Source organism: Diabrotica virgifera, chromosome 3 (assembly GCF_917563875.1).
Source record: "Diabrotica virgifera virgifera chromosome 3, PGI_DIABVI_V3a".
NCBI lineage: Eukaryota > Metazoa > Arthropoda > Insecta > Coleoptera > Chrysomelidae > Diabrotica > Diabrotica virgifera.
This window is the reverse complement of record NC_065445.1, coordinates 218,828,399-218,852,523: the sequence shown is the minus strand read 5'-3', so window position 1 is coordinate 218,852,523 and position 24,125 is coordinate 218,828,399. Positions and strand designations below refer to the sequence as shown.

At 33.9% G+C, this 24,125-nt stretch overlaps 1 protein-coding gene across 3 annotated transcripts in view; it reads left to right on the top strand.

Moving 5' to 3' along the window:
- LOC114325955 (apoptotic chromatin condensation inducer in the nucleus) overlaps positions 1–24,125 on the top strand; it is a 95,159-nt gene that overhangs the window by 26,867 nt on the left and 44,167 nt on the right. For all 3 annotated transcript variants that reach the window (XR_007697304.1, XM_050647274.1, XM_050647275.1), the window contains exons 4-6: positions 3,129–3,415; positions 5,494–5,659; positions 15,956–16,139. Coding sequence is in view for 2 of the 3 variants with exons in the window: in XM_050647274.1 (XP_050503231.1) it covers positions 3,129–3,415; positions 5,494–5,659; positions 15,956–16,139 (637 nt within the window). In the remaining variant the exon portion in view is untranslated. The remainder of the gene's footprint in view (positions 1–3,128; positions 3,416–5,493; positions 5,660–15,955; positions 16,140–24,125) is intronic.

Sequence of the window (24,125 nt, the reverse complement as noted above, 5' to 3'; positions counted from 1 at the left end):
TCCGCACGTAAAGACACCAAATCCGTTCTTGCTGTCAATGTAATTTCACCCCAAAATATCATAGAGCCTCCATTAAACAATTTCGTCTCTCTTATGTTGCACTGTGCATACCGCTCACCTGGTCGAAAAATAACTGTATAAGTATAAATCAGAATGTTGTTCTGAAGCTATTTCCTTGTGGCATTTTTATAATTAACTATTTAGATGTCAGATTAAATAAATTATTAGAAGAATTTTTTACTAAGCAACAACGTTTTTGTTTAATTTAAGTAGTAGTATTTTGTGTTTTGACAACGACACCCGACTTGGGTGTCGAAACGTTGTTAATAAAATTATTTTTTTTCAATTTAATCGTGGCTTATTTCCCATCTAAATAGTTAATTACAAATCAGAAATCAAACAGAAATCAGAAAGAATTATACCGGCTACCGGCACTCGAATTTATCTGCTTGTCCTTCGTTTAGTGTATTTGTTAGATATTTATATTATGTTAATTTAAGTTGCCACCAACCATTTACTAAATGACATTCGAGGATACCTTCCTTTTCTTGACAAAATACCCCCGAAGATGCTCTACGACCGAAAGTATACTTGGGCAAGATTAAATAAAATTCAGTGCTCGATATCTGCCTTTTATTCCTAAAATTCATATATTCGAGCATTCAACCACTTCCTATTTTAAATGAGAACTATTTACGTTGTGCGTTTTTCTATTTTTATAGTTTTGTACCTAAACTATTGTATATAAAACATATTATAATCGACTAATTAAACATCTAAAATCTAACAGCATCACGAGAAAAACCTAATGCAAAATATACAAAACCCTGATAAAACCGGTCCTTATATATGGATCAGAGACATGGATACTGTTGAAAAGCGATGAGAACTTATTAGGTACGTTTGAATGAAAAATCCTCAGCCACATATATAAGGGGGTGAAAGAAAATGACGTAAGGCGCAGAAGATATAATTTTGAACTATACGCAGCATACAACGAGCCGACGTCATAACATCCATAAAGATCGGACGTCTGCGCTGGATGGGCCATGTTGAACGGATGTTGGAGACCCAAACACCAAAACATATAATGAGGCAAACACCAGTAGGGAGAAGGTCAAAGGGAAGACCCAAACTTAGATACATGGAACAAGTGAACAAGATCTGAAAACACTTGAGATTACCCACTGGAAGAACAAAGCAAGGAACAGAACAGAATGGCGGAATATCCTAGAACAAGCCAGGACCCAAAAAGGGTTGTCGAGCTACTGATGATGATGATGACCTAAACTATTATTATTTTTGAAGTTATACTTCTTTAGGCGCGATTGGGAGTGAATTTTCATTATTCTGCGCGCATGCGCACACAGACAATATGGCGTTTAGTTGCTAAACCGTTCAAGTTATGCATAAATATATCAGTGCAAAAAAGGTGTGAAAACAATATATTAGTGTTGTTAGTATTATATTTATTATAGTTTTTGTGTCTGGATTTGTCTTCCTCAGGAGTAAGATAAGTATTATTAAAACATTAATATTTATGTATTATACTTCACTTCGTCTGTTTGTTACCGTGAATTGTCATTATGTCCGAGACGATACAAACACAGACCTCGTAGCATGATTGGTATAGTATTCGGCTAGAGATCGAGAGGTCTTGAGTTCAAATTCCGGACCATTCCTATTCTTTTTTTTTAATTTTTGGAAAGTGGTAAGCATTAAAATTAGTTTAGTATTTAAATAAAATTAAAATAAACTGTTTAAAGTATAATGAAATCATATAATAGAAGTATAACTTCTTACGTGCGTACAAAGTACACACACACATTATTTTTTTTATTGTTAAGGCTGTTTTATACTATACCTTGTTTTGTTAACAGAAAATGACAAAACAAAAATTTACGTGGAATGATTGTGTACAACATTAATACAAGAAGTTTGGTGTATTACATTGTCACATATTAGAATATGTTATGTGATTCTGCGCATTACATGCTAAAAAGTACTTCTTTATATTTTTATGGTGGTACCTGTACTGTTAACATATATGTTCTTCTCCTTCTTTTTTTAACAATGTTTAACCTAGTTAGTTTTATCTTTGATATTTTATGTTACAAAGATATATTATAAATATTATTATATAATGGATAAGAAAACTCTATTATTATCTGCTTCTTCCATTGCAACATTTCTTAGAAGAAAAGTTAACCTTAAAAAACCATTGTGAAGGTATTGGTAATTGGTATCAAATAGGACATGTTCTAATGTCTATAACAGTTTTTATTAACAGATTTTGTTTTCTGTTTTGCATTGACAAAACTTAGTATACCATTTTCTTATATAATTTTATATTATAGCCTAAAACAGACTTTAATCTAGTATTGTTTCAATCAAAACACATGTCCAAGAATAAAAGCATCTATTTTCTTTGTTTATAAAGATATCAGACTAATTAAAAAAACAAAATATTCACAAAACATAAGACTACAGTAGAACCCCGATTATCCGGGTGCGGATTATCAGTGCTATGATTTTCTATTACTCATGTTGCGTTTTTGGGGTTTTATCAAAATAGCGTCATCGTAGATCACTTGACGGAAACTCTATATGACGAAAGAGAGACTCATAATGAAAGATTTATTTTCTTCTGTTATTTTTATGGTAGGTACATATGTATGTGTATACGTACATATACATAAGAAATACATGTTCGGATTATCCGTGCTTTTCAATTATCCGTGCCACCCTTCGGTCCCGAGCAGCACGGATAATCGGGGTTCTACTGTACATGATTTGGATAAATACCCACCCTTGCACCTTGTCCTCCCTAGAGGGTGTCTCAAACTTAACATAAGAAAAACATTTCTGTTCTTGAGCTCGGTATAAGCTCAAGAAGGAAGTTTGAGTAAAGCTTTGCTCAATAGTGTAAATACCAAAGAAAATATAAAATAATAAAAAAAAATAGCAGACTCCATTAATCCGTTAACGAGAAAATCAACTTTGAAAATAAGCATAATTTTGATGGTGTAAAACTTTTGTGATTAAGTTTATATTCATTCATCCCACAATTTCTTCTTACTTTTATGTTTTGCTTATTAACCATTCATAAAATTTGTATTTTCTCACAGGAAGATTCTGCGGAGGAACAAAAGAAATCAGAAATTACCACCAATCCCAATATAATTGCTGTGAACAGAAAGATTAGCATTGTAGACGACACTGCTGCAAAATTGCGTCCACCACCTAGCCCCGCTAAAAATCCGCCTTCCAATATACTATATATCACCAATTTAGTCAGGCCGTTCACTGCAAAACAACTACGGGAATTGTTGGAGAGGACTGGAAAGATAAAGGAAGGCAGTTTTTGGACAGACAGGATCAAGTCAAAATGTTACGTTCAATATGAAAGTCTTGAGTGAGTATATTTTACACAATAAGTCAAAATTTGATAACGTGCAGTACTCTCCAGAAGAGTCATGATCTGTTAAAATTATGTACTATTAATTTATCCGTGTTTCACGCACCATTTTTAATCACTGACAAAGAGTTCTGAAAGCTTTCCACCTTGTTCAATTAGCATCTGCTCATAGAACGGTGTAAAACTTGGTTCGAGAACGATTACAGGAACTGTTATTATACAGTGATGAGCGAGAAGTTGTGAGATAAAAAGAAATGAAACTAATCGAGTTGGGAAATTTAGCGACATTAACCTATAAATTTACATTATATTGATTGTTTCCCACCTTAAGACGTATCGCACGAGTTTGGCAACTACCACTGTCATATGACAGTTTTAGTTGACATACTCCTCTGATATGGGTAAAGGTGGGAAACGATAAATATAATGTAAATGTATTGGTTAATATCGCTAAATTTTCAACTCGACTAGTTTCGTTTCTTTTTATCTCGCAGCTTAATACAAGTTTTCCATCTTTTGTGCTATTTTGCCGGTTATTAGCGCGCTCATCACTTTATAAAATATGTGGGTTGGCACAAACCTTTGGTCTCCAATATTCCACTTATGTGATTATTTCATTTTTTTTTTTTCGATTTTATATTGACTCGTTTATTTACTGTATGTTACATTTTCTTGTGGTATGTTGATTCTTCTTTCGGTCTCTCAGTACATTTCATATTTCCTGCAATCATTTTCAGTATTCTCACCACCGCGGTTTCTAATAGCATTTTTGGTTGTGGTTGTGTGGTCTCTTGTTTCTGATGCCCCCTTAACTTTAAAAATCGTTTGGTGGCTCGTCTTCCCTTCCACCTGTTTAATCTTTTTCGCTTATCTCATTTCTTTCACCTTCCAAGGTTTTCTTTTTCGTCTTCTATATTAAGTGCCTAACTAAAATGTTCCACTCGTCGATTTCATACGTCCTTCCTTGCTTTTAACGGTTCACCACTCAGGCTTCTACATTTTCTCGCTGTTCGTTGTTGAATTGAACTGTTTCGTTTCGTTTCGTTTGTTTATGGATCCTCTTTTTTTCTCTGCTCTCTCTGTCTGGCAATTCTACACTGTAGATCTAGTTAATCGGCTTAGTATTTTCCAGTAGGCTTCATCCTTTTCTTTTCTTGCATTCATCATTAAACTATTGGTTTTTCTGGCATAAGTTTGTATTCCTATTTCATCTTCTGGTACTATACAGTAAGTATTGTGATCCAGTTTGTGTCTTATTTATTTTTATTCTCTTCTTTGTTTATATTTTAATTCGTTAATCTATTGCTAACGTTTTCCGAGTTTCTTTCGACAACTGTTGCATCTTTCAGCTTTTGTACATTCAATTTTTTGGTAGATTTTTTTTCTTTGTTGGCGTTTGATATTGCAGCCCTTAAAGTTAAGGTCACTAAGAAATAATTTGAATCTTTTGACGCCTCTTTAACTTCTACACTTCATTACATCTGTCTTGAATATTGAAACTGTGGCGACACGCTTCAATTACTATTTTACAATTTTTTTAATTGCTAATTTTAAATATTAACTTTCCTTTCTAAACGAAATAATACGGCTCATTTAAAATTCACATGTGTTTCGTTTCTAATATACAAACCGTATGCATAGAAGGGCCTGTTAAGTTTTAAGAAACGAAATATATCCCTATTTCAGGTAAAATGCCTTTGCAGTTTTAATAACACCAGATCTAATAAATTGTCGCCTGTCTGGCCATATGGTAGAACCACATAATGACAGATTAGTGTTTGTGGTCTAGTTCAGTAGAGTCACAGCGGGCACCCTGTGCGGTCACACCCTCGCTAGAATAATAAACCCTTACGAGATATAAACAAAGCACGCCTTTTTTACCAAAAATAAATAAATATATTATTGACCGTCGTTTTACTTAATATTATTTTAATTGTTTCCGTGGACAATAAGGTTATCACACACGCAACTCAACCACACCACGGAACAAAACTATTAATATTTTTGATCAATATATCTGACTTACTTCTCATTACGATGTAAATTTTGGAGAATTAATTTCATTCTACTTTTAGGGAAGCTGAAACTACTAGGAATGCTCTTCATGGAGTGCATTGGCCTATCGGCAACGGAAAACAGCTCAGTATTGATTATGGTACTGAGGAAGAAATGGAAAAAGCGAAGAATCCTATACCAACACCGATAGTGCTTCCTGTAAAATCACCTGAGAAGGAAAATAGGGTATGTATGTAGAAAATATTTAGGTTGAGTTCTCATTTGAATGATGACCAGTCAACAACTATTCATATCACTATCGAGATTCAAGTTTTCATGATATTGTTATTGATAACAAGTTAAGTGACATGATCACTAACGTGACTAATAAAATGACCAATTATTAAGTGAAATAAAAGCAGTTCTAGTCAGAGCTGGGCAATACCCGGGTACATGTACCCGAATTTTGTACTCTTTAAGTACATTTTGGAGTACCCGAGTACATTTTCAATAAAGTACTCGGTACTCGTACCCGTAGCGTATGGGTAAAACACCCGGTCCCGCGATTATTATACGAGTACTTTTGTCCAAACTTGTCGCTGCATGTGGGACAGCAAATTAATAGCAACACGCAAAACGCCGTTTTCAGTATCAGTCCATTTGCAAAGTCAAGCAAACTCCTATTCTCTTATGCCATAATAATTAATAGCCCTCGAAGAAATGCTCTGGAGAACTGATGAGACTTTGAAAAATTAGTTATCTTAAAAGCCAATAAAATTAATCAGTGAGTGGTGTTATACTGATTACAGTAAAACCTGTGTTATCGGCCACCTGTACTTACGGCCGGTTTCAAAATTCCCCAAACCAATTATATGTATATTCCCTTATTTATGACCTGCTATTTACGGTCACCTTTATAATACGGACGCTATCAAATAATCACATATTTTTAAAGCCCATTTTATAGAAATTGAATGTGAATGTCGCATGTCGGCCAAAATAATTTTGTTAAAATAATTTTGTCTATTTGTTGATGGAAATTCCCAGTACTATTTATTAATAGGACCTATTGTATCTACCTAAACAGGAGGTTAAATAACCTGCATCGGGTCGGTGGTCACAAGGTTCTTAAAATCCTATAATAAAATGTCGTAAAAGCGTTGTAAAAGAGAAACGTTTGTCACTATTTATAAGTATGATTTAAATTCACAAAGGTTGGCCGAAAAATATGGTGTTGTAAAAACTCAAATTATCACAGGATATAAAAAAATAAAAGTGAGTTGAAGAATTCTTTTTCTACGGCCGTGCTAAAAGAGCCACTTTCACGTACCTACGCATTTTGTTTCCGAAAGTTGCACTTTCCCGCACGGCGTCGTAAAAGTAAATTTTCCCGCACGGCGTGCGGAAAAGTAAAATACCTTGTAATATCGCATTATAATATAATACATGCAATAAACTAATATTTAGATATTTACTAATTTATTTCAAATTTATCTTAATGTGTTCATATTTTAATGAAATTAGCGCGATAATTCGATGAAATAAAATTATTTTGACATAATATTTAAAAGTCAGATCAGTAGACAATTACAATGGTTTTGAATCGTCGTCATGGAAACCAATATCGTCGTCGTGGTAACCCATTATATTGAAAGTTTGCTTTTGACAACCTTGTCAAAGAATTAATTTGTGTATTTTTTTTCACTTCTAAATAAAAATTGATATAACTCTATTTTTTGTGGCTTTTCCAAAAGTACGGCCATATAAAAAATATTGTTCCTAATTCATTTGGAAAGTGTCTTCCCCGCACTCGACTGCTTGTCCGAACTCCGCTATCGCGTCGTTCGGGTCAACGGCAGTCTCGTGCGTGAAAGTATCACTTTCCGCACTAGTTAGGAAAATAACTATTAAAAAGCTTAACATCAATCTGTTTTTTCCCGTAGTATAGTATGTACCTACCTAGTTTTGTTTTATATTAGGATATTAAAGTAGTTTTAGTAGTTTCCGTTTATGTATAGAATTATATTTGCTTTTATTAACAAAATAAACAAAGTTCCAATTATCTTTTATGTATTTGTGTACTACAAAAACGGGAAATACCCTCCACCTTTCTATATCGGCCAATAGTTCCTTCATTTTTAGTGGCCGTTATTGACAGGTTTTACTGTATTAATCAATGATCAATTTTTAAAATTCTTATTTTTTTATTTAAGTTGGAATTGTACATTATTTTATGTTTTCATGACTCATAAATAAATATGTTTAGAGATTCAGAGATAATATAATTATTGCCTTCTTACCTTATTTCGGGTCCTATATTCAAATGTAGTTACTCGAAATAATTACCCGAGAAATTCGGGTAATTGTACTTTGAGTATTGTACTCTGAGTATTTTTTTTTTGAGCAATGTACTCGGTACTCTGTACTCGTTCCTCAAATATGAAAAGTACCAGGTATTCTGTACCCGGCCCAGCTCTGGTTCTAGTTATAGGTTCCTATATTTTTATTATGGTGTCGAAGGTTGTATTTTAACGGATATGCTGGTCAGAAAACTGGAAGCCTTTGGAATCTGGGTGTATCAGAGAATCGTATGAATAAGTTGGGTAGATAGAGTTCGCAACGAGGTTGTTTTACAGCGGATGGGAAAAGTTACGGAAGTAGTCAGAACAGACAAGATATTCTGAGTATGTAGATTAATTTTAACTTAACTTTAAAATAACTTAATTTCATCAGGCAGTCCATTTGCAGTATGTTTGTTCATTCATTAAAATTGCCAAAACATATTTTTCGGTATCTTCGGAAATATTTGGTAAACAAATGGTTAAGGTCGATTTTCGTCGGGATTTTGTAATTTATATCTTCTTCTTCTTTTAGTGCCTATTCGTTTCGAATATTGGCGATCATTCTGGCTATAATTATTTTATTAACTGATGCTTTAAATAGATTAGTTGTTGTTGTGGAAAACCATTTCCTCAGGTTCTTTAACCATGATATTCTTCTTCTCCCAATTCCTCGCTTTCCGAATACTTTACCTTGAAGGATTACTTTCAGTAATCTGCATTTAGTTATCATTATGTGTCCGAGATATTCTTACTTTCTCCTTTTAATGGTATACATCACCTCTCTTTGCCCACTCTTCGTAATACGGCCTCGTTGGTTATCTTGTCCGTCCATGATATCCTTAGGATTCTCCTGTAGAGCCACATCTCGAAGGCTTTAAGTTTTTTCACCCGTGTTGAGCTGCCCCCCCCCCCACTTGCAAAAATCAAAAAACAAATAGCCCTGATTTATGAGCTCTCATATTCCGCAAACTAAAATTTTTGAGCTCGTTCCACTGAGCAGGAATTTGATACTTTAGTGGGGGGGGGGGGGCTGAGTCAGCCCCCCACTACTTAAAAATAGGAATATTGAATCGGTTTTTGCGGCAGAATTACGAGCTATTTATGAGCTCTTGAAATTATATAGTTTCGATTTTTGAGCTCATCCCCTTCACCCCCAAACAACCCTTTAATTGATTTAACTTAAGAGAAAAATGCTGAGAACTTAAAATATATCGTATTGCGGATATAACTCCTATAGCTTATATACTCTAAGAATAAACTATTAAATCACGTGCATTTCGATTATTGAGCTACAACCCCTTCGCAAGAAAACCACCCTATCTTCCCGGCTTAAGAGAAAGTTGTACTTAAAATGCATTAAACTAATTATTTAGCGACTACATATCATTGAATAATTTATAAGCTTCCAAATTACGCGCATTTAGATCAGTAAATTGCAATTTATTTTGTATAGTGCAGTCACTGAAGGTAAAAATCAACGATTACCTTCAATTTCGGTGAACCTTCATCGATTTTCACGAAAATTGATCAGTGGTTAGAGGATACGTCAAGAAACAAAGGTGACATGGTACCACCTTGCGCCTTTACCCTGAGGGTGGATACCGCCCGTTCTCGGGGGTGAAAATTATTTTATTAAAAATAACTGCACAAATCAATAAAAGAACAAATTAAAAGCAAAATTTATTATATAAAGTTAATAAAATAAGTCAATACTTTTTAAGTTATTAAAGATCAAAGATTTTAATTATTCGTGAAAAAAATGCATGTTATGAAGCGGTTTTTCGTAAATCACTGAAAAACTGTAAGTTTTTACAAAAAAGTTAATAGTAGTTTAATTCGTATCATAGGCGTAACCAGGATGATCCTAAGGTAGGGTTACAACTACCTGAAAGGGGGGGGGGTTACAACTACTGGAAGGTCTTTGAGGGCTATGGTGTTAAGCGTATAGAGCTCAAATCACATCCCAATGGGAGGGTTACAACCCCCAAAGCCCCCCTGGTTACGCCTATGATTCGTATAGCTTATATTCTAAGAATAAACTCTTAAATCACGCGCCTTTCGATTATAGAGCTACAACCCCTTCGTAAGAAAACCATCCCATATTCCCGGCTTAAGAGAGTTATACTTAAAATAATTTAAATTAATTATTTGGCGACTACATATCGTTTAATAATTTATGAGCTTGCAAGATATACGCATCTCAATTATTGAATTGCCATTTTCTTTCTATAGTGCAGTCACTGAAGGTAAAAATCAACTATGACCTTCGATTTCGGTAAGTCTCCATTCATTTTCACGAATTAACAATAACAACTTGGGGCTTTAACCTGGGGTATATGTCACCCCTTCTCGGGGGTGAAAATTACTTTATTAAAAATAACCCCACAAATCGAGAAAGGGACAAATTGTAAGCAAAATTTGTTATATAATGTGATTAAAATAAATCAATACTTTTTGAGTTATTAAAGATCAAATATTTTAATTTTTGTGAAAGAAAATGCATGCTTTAAAGCGAGAGAGAGAGAGAGACATACTTTATTGATACAATGTACCAAAAGGCCATCGACCGAAGTCTTTCAGCCAGGCCTTTAAAGCGATTTTTCATAAATAACTCAAAAACTGTAAGTTTTTACAAAAAAGTGTTCATTACTAAAATTCAAGCTAATAAAAAATATAATAAATTGCTTACTTGAAAAACCCTTTAATGTTAATTTAAAGTAAGTTATTGGTAATTAAATGTATATTGTTTCTGCGACTATTCAAATATAAGGATTCAAGCTTAAATAACGGGAAAGAGATGCATTTTATAACACTTAGGTACTAAATACTTGTCAAAGTACTTAGAAATACCTATCAAAAATGAGCTCCAGAAAAAGTTGATAGCATCAAAATCCGCTCACCAATTTTCGTGAAAATGAATGGAGATTTACCGAAATCGAAGGTCATAGTTGATTTTTACCTTCAGTGACTGCACTATAGAAAGAAAATGGCAATTCAATAATTGAGATGCGTATATTTTGCGAGCTCATAAATTATTAAACGATATCTAGTCGCCAAATAATTTATTTAAATTATTTTAAGTACAACTCTCTTAAGTCGGGAATATGGGATGGTTTTCTTGCGAAGGGGTTGTAGCTCTATAATCGAAAGGCGCGCGATTTAAGAGTTTATTCTTAGAATATAAGCTATACGAATTAAACTACTATTAACTTTTGTGTAAAAACTTACAGTTTTTCAGTGATTTACGAAAAACCGCTTCATAACATGCATTTTTTTCACGAATAATTAAAATCTTTGATCTTTAATAACTTAAAAAGTATTGACTTATTTTATTAACTTTATATAATAAATTTTGCTTTTAATTTGTTCTTTTATTGATTTGTGCAGTTATTTTTAATAAAATAATTTTCACCCCCGAGAAGGGGCGGTATCCACCCTCAGGGTAAAGGCGCAAGGTGGTACCATGTCACCTTTTAGGCTATTGATTATATTCAAAATAAGATAGCTAAAAGGAACTACAACGTTAACGGGGTTTTATTATTTGATATGGTCAATGAACATCTATATATGAAAAAACCGCGGAGTGCTACCATTTAAAGGGGTGCGTTTTTGAGAAATGGGTGAATTAGTCCCTGGGCACAGGTTACATTAGGGTGAGTTCTATGCACTTTTGGTACAAATACGTCTACATAAAAATTGTTTCTGGTTAAATTTCCTATCTAAATATAACTTTTTAAAATCAAAGATACTTTTTTTTACAAAAATATATTCAAAAGAAAAAGCACAAAGAAACCCAAAAGAAAGAAATTTTGTTTTTTGTCCCATAACTTTTGTCCACGGAGATATAGGTATAGCTATAGACATTGCTTCACAGAAAAAAAACTTACATATTTTCTCTTTAAAATGATGTTTGGTATAGGTCATTAGGATTTACAGTTTTCGAAATATGATTTTTCAAAGTTCGCCACTCACAGCAATTTTGGGCAATTTTCCTTGTTATTTCGCAAATATTGTTCTGTAACTTTTTTCTACGTACCTTTAGGTATATGCGATGGTACACGTAATAGGAATAGAAATCAATTACCTTTAAAATGGTCTACTGTATAACGTTGTACGACTTTTTTTAAAGAGATTATGGTTTTTCAAGGTTTTATACTTTTAACGATTTTTTTATAATATAATATAAAAATTAAACAAAATTATTATATAATATATTATATATTTATTATTTTTTACATTTTTTACGATTATTTTTGAAATTTCTCATTATAACTTTTTTCTTGTACATGAATATACTATCTGTATATTGCGCAACAAAGAGGGCTTACTTTCTGTTCTTTAAAATGGTGTATCATCTATATTTAAATACATAATGGAAACCGAGTGATTCTTTGATATTTTTTTACCTGTATTATTTAAAATTATTTCTTTTACAAAAATTACATAAACATTAGTCTTAAAAAACATCACTTTAGTTAAAATTATTTAAACGTTGACATTTAAAAAATTTTCAAAATCAAAGTCCATCTCTTCGTTAGCATTAGCTTCAATATCTTCCTCTGACACCTCAGTTATCTTAGAGTTCCCACAATTAGTACCCATGCACATGCACCCTTTGCAGAATATTGAACAACTAATTCCTATCTTCCTACAACCGCAGTTTTTTGTACATCCTTTGGTACATTTACATGCTATTTTTTCAAGCAAAGCTTGTGGTGCAGGAGCTTTGACAATAAATATTGGAATTAATCCATATTTTCAAGTTTTCCCGACCGAGTCAAGTGGATCCAAAGTCTTACCTATAAAAAATAAGATTCAATCATAACACACAATCACATAAAAAAGTTATAATGAGGAATTTAAAAAATAATCCTAAAATCAAAAATCGTTGCAAGTACTTATTACAATTTGAAAGCATATCTTATTCAAAAATAACCCTAGAATTTTTTATAATACATACACCATTTTAAAGTAAACAGAATAAGCTTTCTTTTTTATTATAATATAATATATACCATATAGAAAAAAAAGTTATAATGGGAAATTAAAAAAATAATCGTAGAAAATATAAAAACTCGTTAAAAGTCTTGAAAAAGATAACCTCGTTAAAAGGAGTCGTACAACATTATATAGTAGACCATTTTAAAGGTAGTTGATTTCTATTCCTCTTATATGTACCATTGCATATACCTAAAGTTACGTAGAAAAAAGTTACAGAACAATATTTGCGAAATAACAAGGAAAATTGCCCAAAATTGCTATGAGCGGCGAACTTTGAAAAATCATATTTTGAAAACTGTAAATCCTAATGACCTCTACCAAACATCACTTTAAAGAGAAAATATTTAAGTTTTTTTTTCTGTGAAGCAATGTCTATACCTATATCCCCGTGGACAAAAGTTATGGGACAAAAAACAAAATTTCTTTCTTTTGGGTTTCTTTGTGCTTTTTCTTTTGAATATATTTCTGTAAAAAAAAGTATCTTTGACTTTAAAAAGTTATATTTAGATAGGATATTTAACCAGAAACAATTTTTATGTAGACGTGTTTGTACCAAAAGTGCATAGAACTCACCCTAATGTAACCTGTGCCCAGGGACTAATTCACCCATTTCTCAAAAACGCACCCCTTTAAATGGTAGCACTCGGCGGTTTTTTCATATAGAGAGATTCATTGACCATATGAAATAATAAAACCCCGTTAACGTTGTAGTTCCTTTCTATAGTACATAATCAATAGCCTATTTGTTTCTTGATGTATCCTCTAACCACTGATCAATTTTCAGTAGTAATAACCCAAGGACATTGATAATTGTTCGAAAAATTTTTATAACAGATTTCGAAAGCTTGTTGCTTGGAAACAGACCGACGCCGTAGGCGGAGGTCTGTTGCCTGTAAGCAACAAGCTTGAGAAAGTTGTTAAAACATTTTTGAGCATTTATCAATGTTCGAGGGTTATTCGGATAGAAAATTTTTTGCTGGTTATGAAAAAAAAAATACAGAGCAGAAACAATTTATTTAAATGTGCAATTAACAATTCTTCCACCGTCCGATTTCCATCTAATTCATATTTTCTATCATTGCAAAAGTCCATAAACGCTTTCCATACAAATTTTTTACTGTAAACAGTATTCTTTGGTATAGTTGATTCGATAATTTCATTAATATTCTCATCAGTATTACAACCAAATCGTGACATTTTGAAATATTGAATATTTGAAATGTCAAAATCGAAATGAAACGAAATGTAGGTATCCATAGCTACATGATTGAGTGAAAACAGCCCATGGGATCTGTTTTCAGTATAATGTTGGTTGTATTCAATCAGATGACCACAAATTAATTGATTTCATTGGATTTCTAATTGAGCAAAAAATTTTCGTGAAAATCGATGAAGGTTCACCGAAATTGAAGGTAATCGTTGATTTTTACCTTCAGTGACTGCTTCTTATCTTCTTAGCCTTCTATCGTCCACGTTTGGACATAGGCCTCTCCCAACTCCTTCCATCGGTCTCTATCCTGAGCAACATATTTCCAATTCGTTCCGGCTACTCTTTTAATATCATCAACCCATCTCATCTGTGGTCTTCCTCTCGGTCGTTTACTTTGGTAGTAACAGTGACTGCACTATACAAAATAAAGTGCAATTTACTTATCTAAATGCGCGTAATTTGGAAGCTTATAAATTATTCAATGATATGTAGTCGCCAAATAATTAGTTTAATGCATTTTAAGTACAACTTTCTCTTAAGCCGGGAAGATAGGGTGGTTTTCTTGCGAAGGGGTTGTAGCTCAATAATCGAAATGCACGTGATTTAATAGTTTATTCTTAGAGTATATAAGCTATAGGAATTATATCCGCAATACGATATATTTTAAGTTTTCTCAGCATTTTTCTCTTAAGTTAAATCAATTAAAGGGTTGTTTGGGGCTGAAGGGGATCAGCTCAAAATAGCTCGTAATTCTGCCGCAAAAACCGACTCAATATTCCTATTTTTAAGTAGTGGGGGGGGGGGGGCTGACTCAGCCCCCCCCCCCCACTAAAGTATCAAATTCCTGCTCAGTGGAACGAGCTCAAAAATTTTAGTTTGCGGAATATGAGAGCTCATAAATAGCTCATAAATCAGGGCTATTTGTTTTTTAATTTTTGCAAGTGGGGGGGGGGCAGCTCAACACGGGTAGTTTTTTCTCCATTGCTTCAGTGAGTGTCCAGGATTCAACTCCGTAATACAATATTGAGAAGATATAACATCGTAGGAGCCTTATTTTTATCTCCAGATTAAGGTTGTGGCTTTTAAAGAGTTTGGGCATGTTATTGAATGCACTCCTAGCCTTCTCTATTCTACATTTTATTTCTTGTGAGTGATCCCATTGTTCGTGTACTGTTGTTCCAAGATAGTTATACTGTTTTACTCGGTCCACTGGTGTATTATTGATAAGTAGTTGGGCGTCTCTAATTTTATTTTTGCTGATGATCATAAATTTAGTTTTTGATATATTTACTTGAAGTCCAAATCTTTCACTTACTTGATTTACTTTGTATATTAGTTGCTGTAAACTGTTAAAACTGTCTGCAAAAATAACGGTGTCGTCTGTATAGTGGATGTTGTTTAGGCGTTCTCCATTTAGAAGTATTCCATGTTCGCAATTTTCGAAGGCTTCACTAAATATTTCCTCTGAATATAGGTTAAATAATATAGGTGAAAGTTTACATCCTTGTCTAACGCCTCGTAGAATCTGGATCGCTTCCGTTGGTTCACCTCCAAGATTCGTTCTTATTGTGGCTGATTGGTTCCAGTATAAATTTTGTATTATACGTCGGTCTTTATCTCTGTGGTACTAAGGCAAAACCCGATATGTCAAAAATTATCGATTTTTTGTTTTTAAAGCCAATATGTACATTGAACAATGAATAATATGATGACAAAACCCTACATGGCTAAACGCATCCATGTAACCAGTAGATGATAAAATTAGTTTCCGATATGTCCACTTTTACAACAACACCGCGAACTTTTAAACTCATCTGTTGCAAAATCACGTTTTTTGACATATCGGGTTTTGCCTTAACACCACAGATCTGTATCTACATCTATCCAGGATTAATTTGCCCTAAAAAAATTGAGAGGAAAAGTCTGACCTTTATTGTACATATTTTTATAGGCTTAATTTTATTGACTTACAAAATGCGTTTTTTGTAGGAACCTGAATTAGACATTAGACGAAGAGATCGTGAAAGGGATAGGGATCAAGAAAAGGAGGAAAGGAGAAAGGATCATTCAGAGAGGGAATGGATTAAGAAGGAAGAACCACGTAGACAGCGTTCAAGAAGTAGAAGTAGAGAAAGGGTTAGGAAACATAGTCGGAGATCGTACACTCCAGAAAGTAAGCAATTTAGTAGAATTTTAAGGTCATGTTTTTTGTGTAGTACAAACAATATAGACCATTTTCTAAATTATCGCTATAATCCTATGACTCTACAGCCTAATTCGAGCCGTGGCCTTCCTCAGCAAACCTCTTCATTCTTTAGGGTCTTTAGCCATTCTCTTCCACGATCAACTGCCAAGGAGATTTCTCGCATCCATATCATCCTCCATAGTTTTCTCGCTATTTAAAGAGGTCCATTCCCCCGCATTCTTACAATTAAGTTTTTTTTGGAAGTCTGTTTTCTTCTTCTTGTAGTTACTTCTCCTATCGGAGGTTGGCTATCACCACAGCTATCCATACCTTATTGGCGGCTGCTCTGAAAATATCTACTGAGCTGCAACTATACTATTCTCTTAGGTTTCTCAGCCAGGAAATTCTTCGTCTTCCTATGGATCTTTTACCAATAATTTTATCTTGCGTTATGAGCCATAACACCTCATTATTTCGCACCTCTGGTAATCATCATCATTCTCTTTGCCTTATCCCTATGTGGTGTCGGTTTCCCTAATTGCATTCCTCCACAATTCTATCTTGGGTCATATCAATGTTAATCCCATTTACCAACATGTCCTGCCTTATCGTCTCCCCCCAGGTCTTCTTTGGTCTTCCTCTCCTACTCCTTCCAAGAATCTGCACTTCAGCTATTCTTCGTATTGGGTGATTAACGTCTTGACGTTGAACATGACCAAACCATCTTAACCTATGTTCTCTCATTTTGGCATCAATTGGTGCCACACCTAGACATCCCCTAATATACTCATTTCTAATTTTATCCTTCTTTGTCACTCCACTCATCCGTCTAAGCATTCTCATTTCCGCCACATGCATTCGTTGTTCCTCTTTATTTTTCACTTCCCAACATTCAGTTCCGTACATCATAGCCGGTCTTATGGCTGTTTTATAGAATTTTCCCTTCAGCTTCATTGGAATTTTTTTGTCACACAACACACCACTCGCTTCTTTCCACTTCATCCATCCAGCCCTAATTCTACTGCATGCATCTCCATCTATTTCTCCATTACTCTGTAATACCGATCCTCGGTACTTAAAACTATTGCTTTTCACAATCATTTTACCATCCAAAGATATCATTTTATTTGTAGTAACTCCATCTTTAAATGAACATTCCAAATACTCTGTTTTTGTCCTACTAAGTTTTAAACCTTTTTCCTCCAGAGCTTGCCTCCACTGTTCCAGTTTTTGTTCTAAGTCTCTTTCACTATTTCCTACTAACACGACATCATCAGCATACATTAAGCACCATGGAATGTTACCCTGTAGTTTCGCTGTTATCTGATCCAAAACTAATGAGAATAAATACGGACTAAGCACCGAGCCTTGGTGCAATCCTACTTTCACCTGAAATTTATCAGTCTCTCCCACACCTGTCCTAACACTAGTCGTTACTCCCTCATACATATCTCTCACAATCTTTACCTATTCGCCAGGGACTCCTTTCTTATTGAGTGCCCACCCCAGAATCTTTCGAGGAATTCTATCACATGCTTTCTCAAGATCAATGAATACCATATGAGTGTTGGTCTCTTTATTCCTGTATTTTTTCATCAGTTGCCTTACAATGAAAATTGCATCTGTTGTTGATCTGCCCTGCATAAAGCCAAATTGATTATCGGATATTTCGGTTTCTTCACGTATCCGTCTATCAATTACTCTCTCCCATATTTTCATGGTGTGGCTAAGTAGTTTTATAGCCCTGTAGTTTGCACATTGTTGTCGCACCTCTGGTAATCTGACCTAAATATTCCAGTTTTCTTGTTTTGATATTTTTTATGACCTCGCGATCCTTTTGTAGCCTTCTTAACACTTCTGCATTTGTAACTCGTTGGATCCATGGTATTTTCTAAATCCTTCTATAGCACCATATCTTAAATGCTTCTTTATATTATCCACTTTTAGTGTCCAGCTTTCCATTCCATACAACACAGTCGTGAACACGTAGCATCTTGAGGCTCTTATTCTCATCTCCAGAGGAAGGTCTCGAGTAACAAACATTTTCTTTATTTTTATAAATACTTACCTTGCAATTTCAATGCGGGTCCTGATTTCTCTACCTTGGTCATTGTTTTCATTTACTCAGGTTTCCAAATCTTTGTAGTTATTCACTCTTCTTTCTACTTGCTTTCCCTATATCTAGTCTTTTTACTGTATGTTGCTTAGAAATAATCATGAACTTGGTTTTCTTAAAGTTCATTTGTAGTTCATTTTTTATACTGACTTGATCTAATCTATTTTCAAAGCGTTGTAGTTGTTCTAGAATATCTGCAAAAATAGCGGTGTCGTCTGCGAATCTTATGTTCAAGATTTTTTCGTTTATTGATATACACTGTTCTTCCTCTGATATTAATTCCTTAAAAATAGCTTCGCTGTACAGATTGAATAACAATGGGGACGACACGCAACACTGTCATAACAGCTCTTTAGATTTATATAGTTTCTGTTTCGACATTTTCGATTCTAACCTTTGCTTTATGATTCCAGTACAAATTAGACGGAGAGGCAGCGCTGAAAAATCTCTGTGAATTTACTAAAGCTAAATTTTTCACAGTTGATTACTGTGATTGTGTAGAGAAACATACTGCGGACGGTCACGGTCAAGCGAAACGTAGAACAAGGGGTACTGAGAGGGTATCAAAGTTGCTTTCCTACGAAGGTAATTAAATCCATTTACTAAGGCTGAAAATCAGTACACACATTCTAAATTGAATATAAATAAAAGTTATAGTCGGTCAGCTGTATGACGGGACAGAGCCGGTCGGTCGGCCCCAATGAATGTACAGGGTTATTCACTATATTTTGACCCCCTTGTAAACTGCTTTATTTACAGAATTAGAAAAAAATGTAAAATACAAAAGTTATTCGATTTTTAAATTATGATTTTTTGACATATATCGTACTAGTAACGTCATCCATCTGGGCGTGATGACGTAATCTACTATTTTTTAAATGAGAATAGGGGTCGTATGCTAGCTCATTTGAAAGGTTATTTAATTATCTATACAGTAATATAAACATATATATATATATATATATATATATATATATATATATATATATATATATATATATATATATATATATATATATATATATGTTTGTAAAACGTAAAGTTTGGGGACATTGTACAAATCGAAATTTTGTTGTATACATTCGTATACATTTATATTGTCATCACAAAAAAATACGAATTTTTGAAAAATACAGTATTTTAAAGAAATGGTCATATACTGTAAAGTTTGAGTACATTTGTTTTTGTAAAGTGTCAACTATGAGGACTATTTTTTTAACAGTATTTTTTTGTATATTTGGATATACATTTAGTTTTATCATATCTGGTGTTTTATTGTAAACACTAAAGATCACTTTACTACAAAAATCAAGTTGTTCTTCCGTCTCAATAAAACAGCAAGGATGATTTTATCCAACAAATATTTTTTTATATCACGGCCCTTTGTATTGAAAATTGCTATTTAAATAGCACTTAATATATATGCAAACTTTTAACAATCTTAACCAGATTGCAATAACATTGCAGCAATCCAAAAATATAATATATTATTACACAAGATTCTAACAATATTGCATCAACATCATGAAAATAGATGAAATTTATAGATTTTTTATCTTACGGCAGTAAAATACCATCAATTTTATTGCGCGAGATTGTCGCAATATTGCAGCAAAGCAAAGAAATAATTGTTTGAATTAATTTTGCAGCTGTCAAATACCATAATATATTATTGCCCAAGATTGTAGCAAGATCATGAAAATCCCCGATTTTTTTATCATGCAACAATCTTGCGGTACTCAAATACCGTATCTAATATATTCTTGCGCAGACTTGTAGCAATATTGCGGCAAGATTATGTAAATATATAAAAATCACCAATTTATTAAGTCTGGCTGCAATCTTACAACACTCAAATACCATAATATGTTATCCTGCAAGATTTTAGCAATATAGCTGCAATATCATAAAAATAAATAAAAATCATTCGTTTTTTAGTTTTGCTGCAACCTTGCAGCATTCAAATATAATATATTGTTGCGCAAGGTTGTAGCAATATTGCAGCAAAATCACGAAAATATATAAAAATGATCAATTTTTGTAATCTTTCCGCTATCTTGAAACAGCCATCAGACCTAATATATTGTTTAAGTTTTTAGCAATAATGCTGCAGGATCATAAAAATAGCAATCAAACAACATATGTCTGGATTCCGCGTATAAAAAAAGTTAATTAATAGCAAGCTGAAAATTTGTTAATAGTTTAAGGGTGTCTAGTCGGACAAACTTTGATATATGGGAACACTGGAACAGGGGAAGTTTTAATTGTGGAACAGGTTAAAAATTTGGAACGTCAGACCACGAAAACGTCACATGTATTTTGTCCGACAGAACTTCCAATTGATTTGTTACCCTTTCATTAAACTCTCATGCAAAAATCAGACTGCTATTGATCACCAAATAAGCATTTTAATGAGTGGAACACGTAGAACATGTCCATTTACAGGAATTATGACAGGTGATAAATAGCAGTCTGATTTTTGCATGAGAGTTTAATGAAAGGGTAACAAATCAATTGGAAGTTCTGTCGGACAAAATACATGTGACATTTTCGTGGTCTGACGTTCCAAATTTTTAACCTATTCCACAATTAAAACTTCTCCTGTTCCAGTGTTTCCATATATCAAAGTTTGTCCGACTAGACACCCTTAAGCTATTAACAAATTTTCAGCTTGCAATTAATCAACTTTTTTTTCATACGCGGAATCCAGACCTATTATTGCGCAAAACTATAACATTAGATAAAAATAATGGGAACGGGTCCTATTTGTTCATCTCAAAAGGTTGCCAATAGATGGCAGCACTTTTTTACTTTAATTGAATTGCTATGGTACAGACTTCAAAACGATGGGAATGTATATAATCTGTTCTATTTACGATTCTTAATATCAGATTATTTTTGTTAAAAAAGGGACAGATATCGAGCTATAATATTGCAACAACTGCTTGAAGTCTGTTTGTTGATAACCTAATCCACTCTCTTGAACATGAGCAGGTATTTCTGTCTGGGAGATGCGGATGGCATAGTTGTCCTTATCTCAGGCAGGTTTCTTGAACAATGCTTGAGGTAATGAAAAACCCTGTCGCGCTGACAGAGGATTGGTACCGTAACCAGAACATAAAAGTAAATCCCAAAAATGACTATCCTCATTCATTTTACGAAACAGCAAAAATTGGCGAAGGCTAAAATGCCCCAGCTTGTCCTAAAGTTTGAAGAGCAGGTGAAGTACCTAGGGGTGACCCTTGCTAGTAAACTCACCTGGAACTCACATATTGAGAACGGATAGTAGGAAAAAATTGGTAACTCAAACCCTCACTGCACTGGATACATCTTAAGATGATAAGTGATAAGACCCAACACTACCTTCATAGCGCCTGTATGGTGGACAAAAACCTTTCAAGCACGGGTGAAAACCCAGCTCGGTACAGATAGTGGCCTGTCTGTATGCTTTGAGGGCAATGCCCACCGCTCCTATTGCAGCCATGGAGGCGATGCTTAATCTGCCTCTTATTGAGATGATAGTTAAAAGAGAGACGAGAATGGCAGCTTCGCGGCTGCGTATTTCAGAGGCCCGTGATAACTACCCAGGTACATTTGGTCATACAAGTATTGATTATTATTGGTTATTATGTTGAGAAATGAACATGTTTACGCGCAAATAACTCGAAAAGTATTGACTTGGTGAAAAAACTCTATAAAACAAAAGTTGCTTAGAATTAGTCAGTTTATCGATTTCCGGACTTATTTTGGAATATATTTTTTGACCCCCGAGACGGGGTGAAAGTCACCCCCAGGGCAAAAGCACACGTCGTCAAAATATCACTTTTTTTCTTTGACTTGTTAGCTGCAAAATAATACACAACTGCACAACGCTATGAAATATCAAATATTATTATGTCGGAAGTTGACCTCGAAATACTACAAGTCGTACACAAATACTGACCTGAACGACAACTAAATATCAACGAATCAAACGTAGGTTAGAAATAGACCGCTTATCTATGTTATGCTGCAAAAGTTTCATATTTAATCAAGAACTACCGCTTTTTCCGTCATATCCAACTTAATGGGTTAGAAAGAAATCTAAAAACTATGACGCACTGAAAGAAGCCTCTGAGAAACCCTTCACTTATTTTTTGTGTAATAAAATGTCTTATTCTTCTTCTTCCTCTTTATAAGCAATTCTGCTTGTTCATTGGCGGATTGATACCTCTATGGAAGGTTGTCGCTCCATCTTTTGCGCGGTCGGCCGATACTTCTTCTGCCGATTGGTGATTTATCTCGTGCTATTTTGACCACACGTGTCTCCCCCATTCTGGTTATGTGGTTGTTCCATTCTTTTTTTCTATTTAGTGTCCATTCGTTTATACACTGTACGTTACATTGTCTTTTAATATCTTCGCTCCTCTTTCGATCTCTTAGTGTATTTCCTGTAATTCTTCTCAGTACTCTCATCTCTACCGTTTCCAATAGTCTTTGTGTTGTGGCTGTATCGGGTTTTGTTTCTGATGTATATGTCATTATTGGTCTTACACTGGCTTTATAAATTCTTGACTTCATCTCAGTGTTAATATGTCGGTTTCGCCATATAGTGTTATTAAGGCATTCTACCAATCTATTTGCTTTTTGTACTTCATTTCTCACTTCTTTGTCTAGGTCTCCGTAACTTGACAATGTAGTTCCAAGGTATTTTACTTCCATTACTTGTTCAATACTGATACCATCAATTTCTATTTTGCATCTGATTGGTTCTTTACTGATTACTATTGTTTTGGTTTTCTGAGATGAAATTGTCATATTGAATTCTTTTGCTCTTATGTTAAATCTGTGGACTAATCTTTGCAGACTATCTTTATCTTGGGCTATCAATATTGCGTCGTCTGCGTAGCAGAGTATTTTTACTTCTTTGTTTCGCATTCTATAACCTCTTCCTTTGTTGACGTTTTTAACGATTTCATCCATGATTAAATTGAAAAGCATAGGACTCAATGAGTCTTCCTGTCTTATTCCGCTGCCTATATCTATAGGTTCTGTAAGTTGTCCATCTATTCTGACTTCTATTTTGTTATTTTGGTAGATGTTCTCAATAGTTTTTATAATATCTAGAGGGACTTCTCTATTATACAGAAGATGAATTACATCTTTGAGTCTTACTCTGTCAAATGCTTCCTTTAAGTCAATCAGACATAGAAATGCTGGTCTATTATACTCTAGTGATTTCTCAGTAATTTGCTTTATGACCAATATTGCATCTGTGCACGATCTTCCAGTACGAAAACCCTGTTGTTCATCTGCTAAACTTATCCTCTGATTCATTACGTCTTGTAAGATTTTAGTTGTAAGTTTTAGGGTAGTATTTAACAAGTTGATACTTCTGTAGTTTTCTGGCTGCTTTTTATCTCCTTTTTTGAATAGTAGAATTAGTTCTCTCGTTCTCCACTCTTCCGGTATTTTATTGTATTTTATGATTTTGTTAATTAATGTTGTTAATTGTTCTGTCATTGCTGCTCTACAATATTTCAGTAATTCGTGTCGTATTCCATCCTTACCTGCAGCTTTTCTGTTCTTCAGTTTTTCGAGTGTTTTTCGTACTTCCTGTGCACTTATATTAACATCTTCATTTGTGGTAATTTCTGGTGTTTCCGGTTCTAGCATCATTTGTTCTTCCTCTGCATAGAGCTTTTTTAGGTAGTCAATCCATGTATCCTTTTCTATGTGTTTTGGTTCTATTAGTTCCTTTACCTCCGTTCTTTGACCTCTTATAAAGCGCCATATTTCCTTTTGGAGACCATAAAAATCATGTTCCATTTCTTTCGAAAAACGTTCCCAGTGATCATTTTTTATTATTCTTACTAATG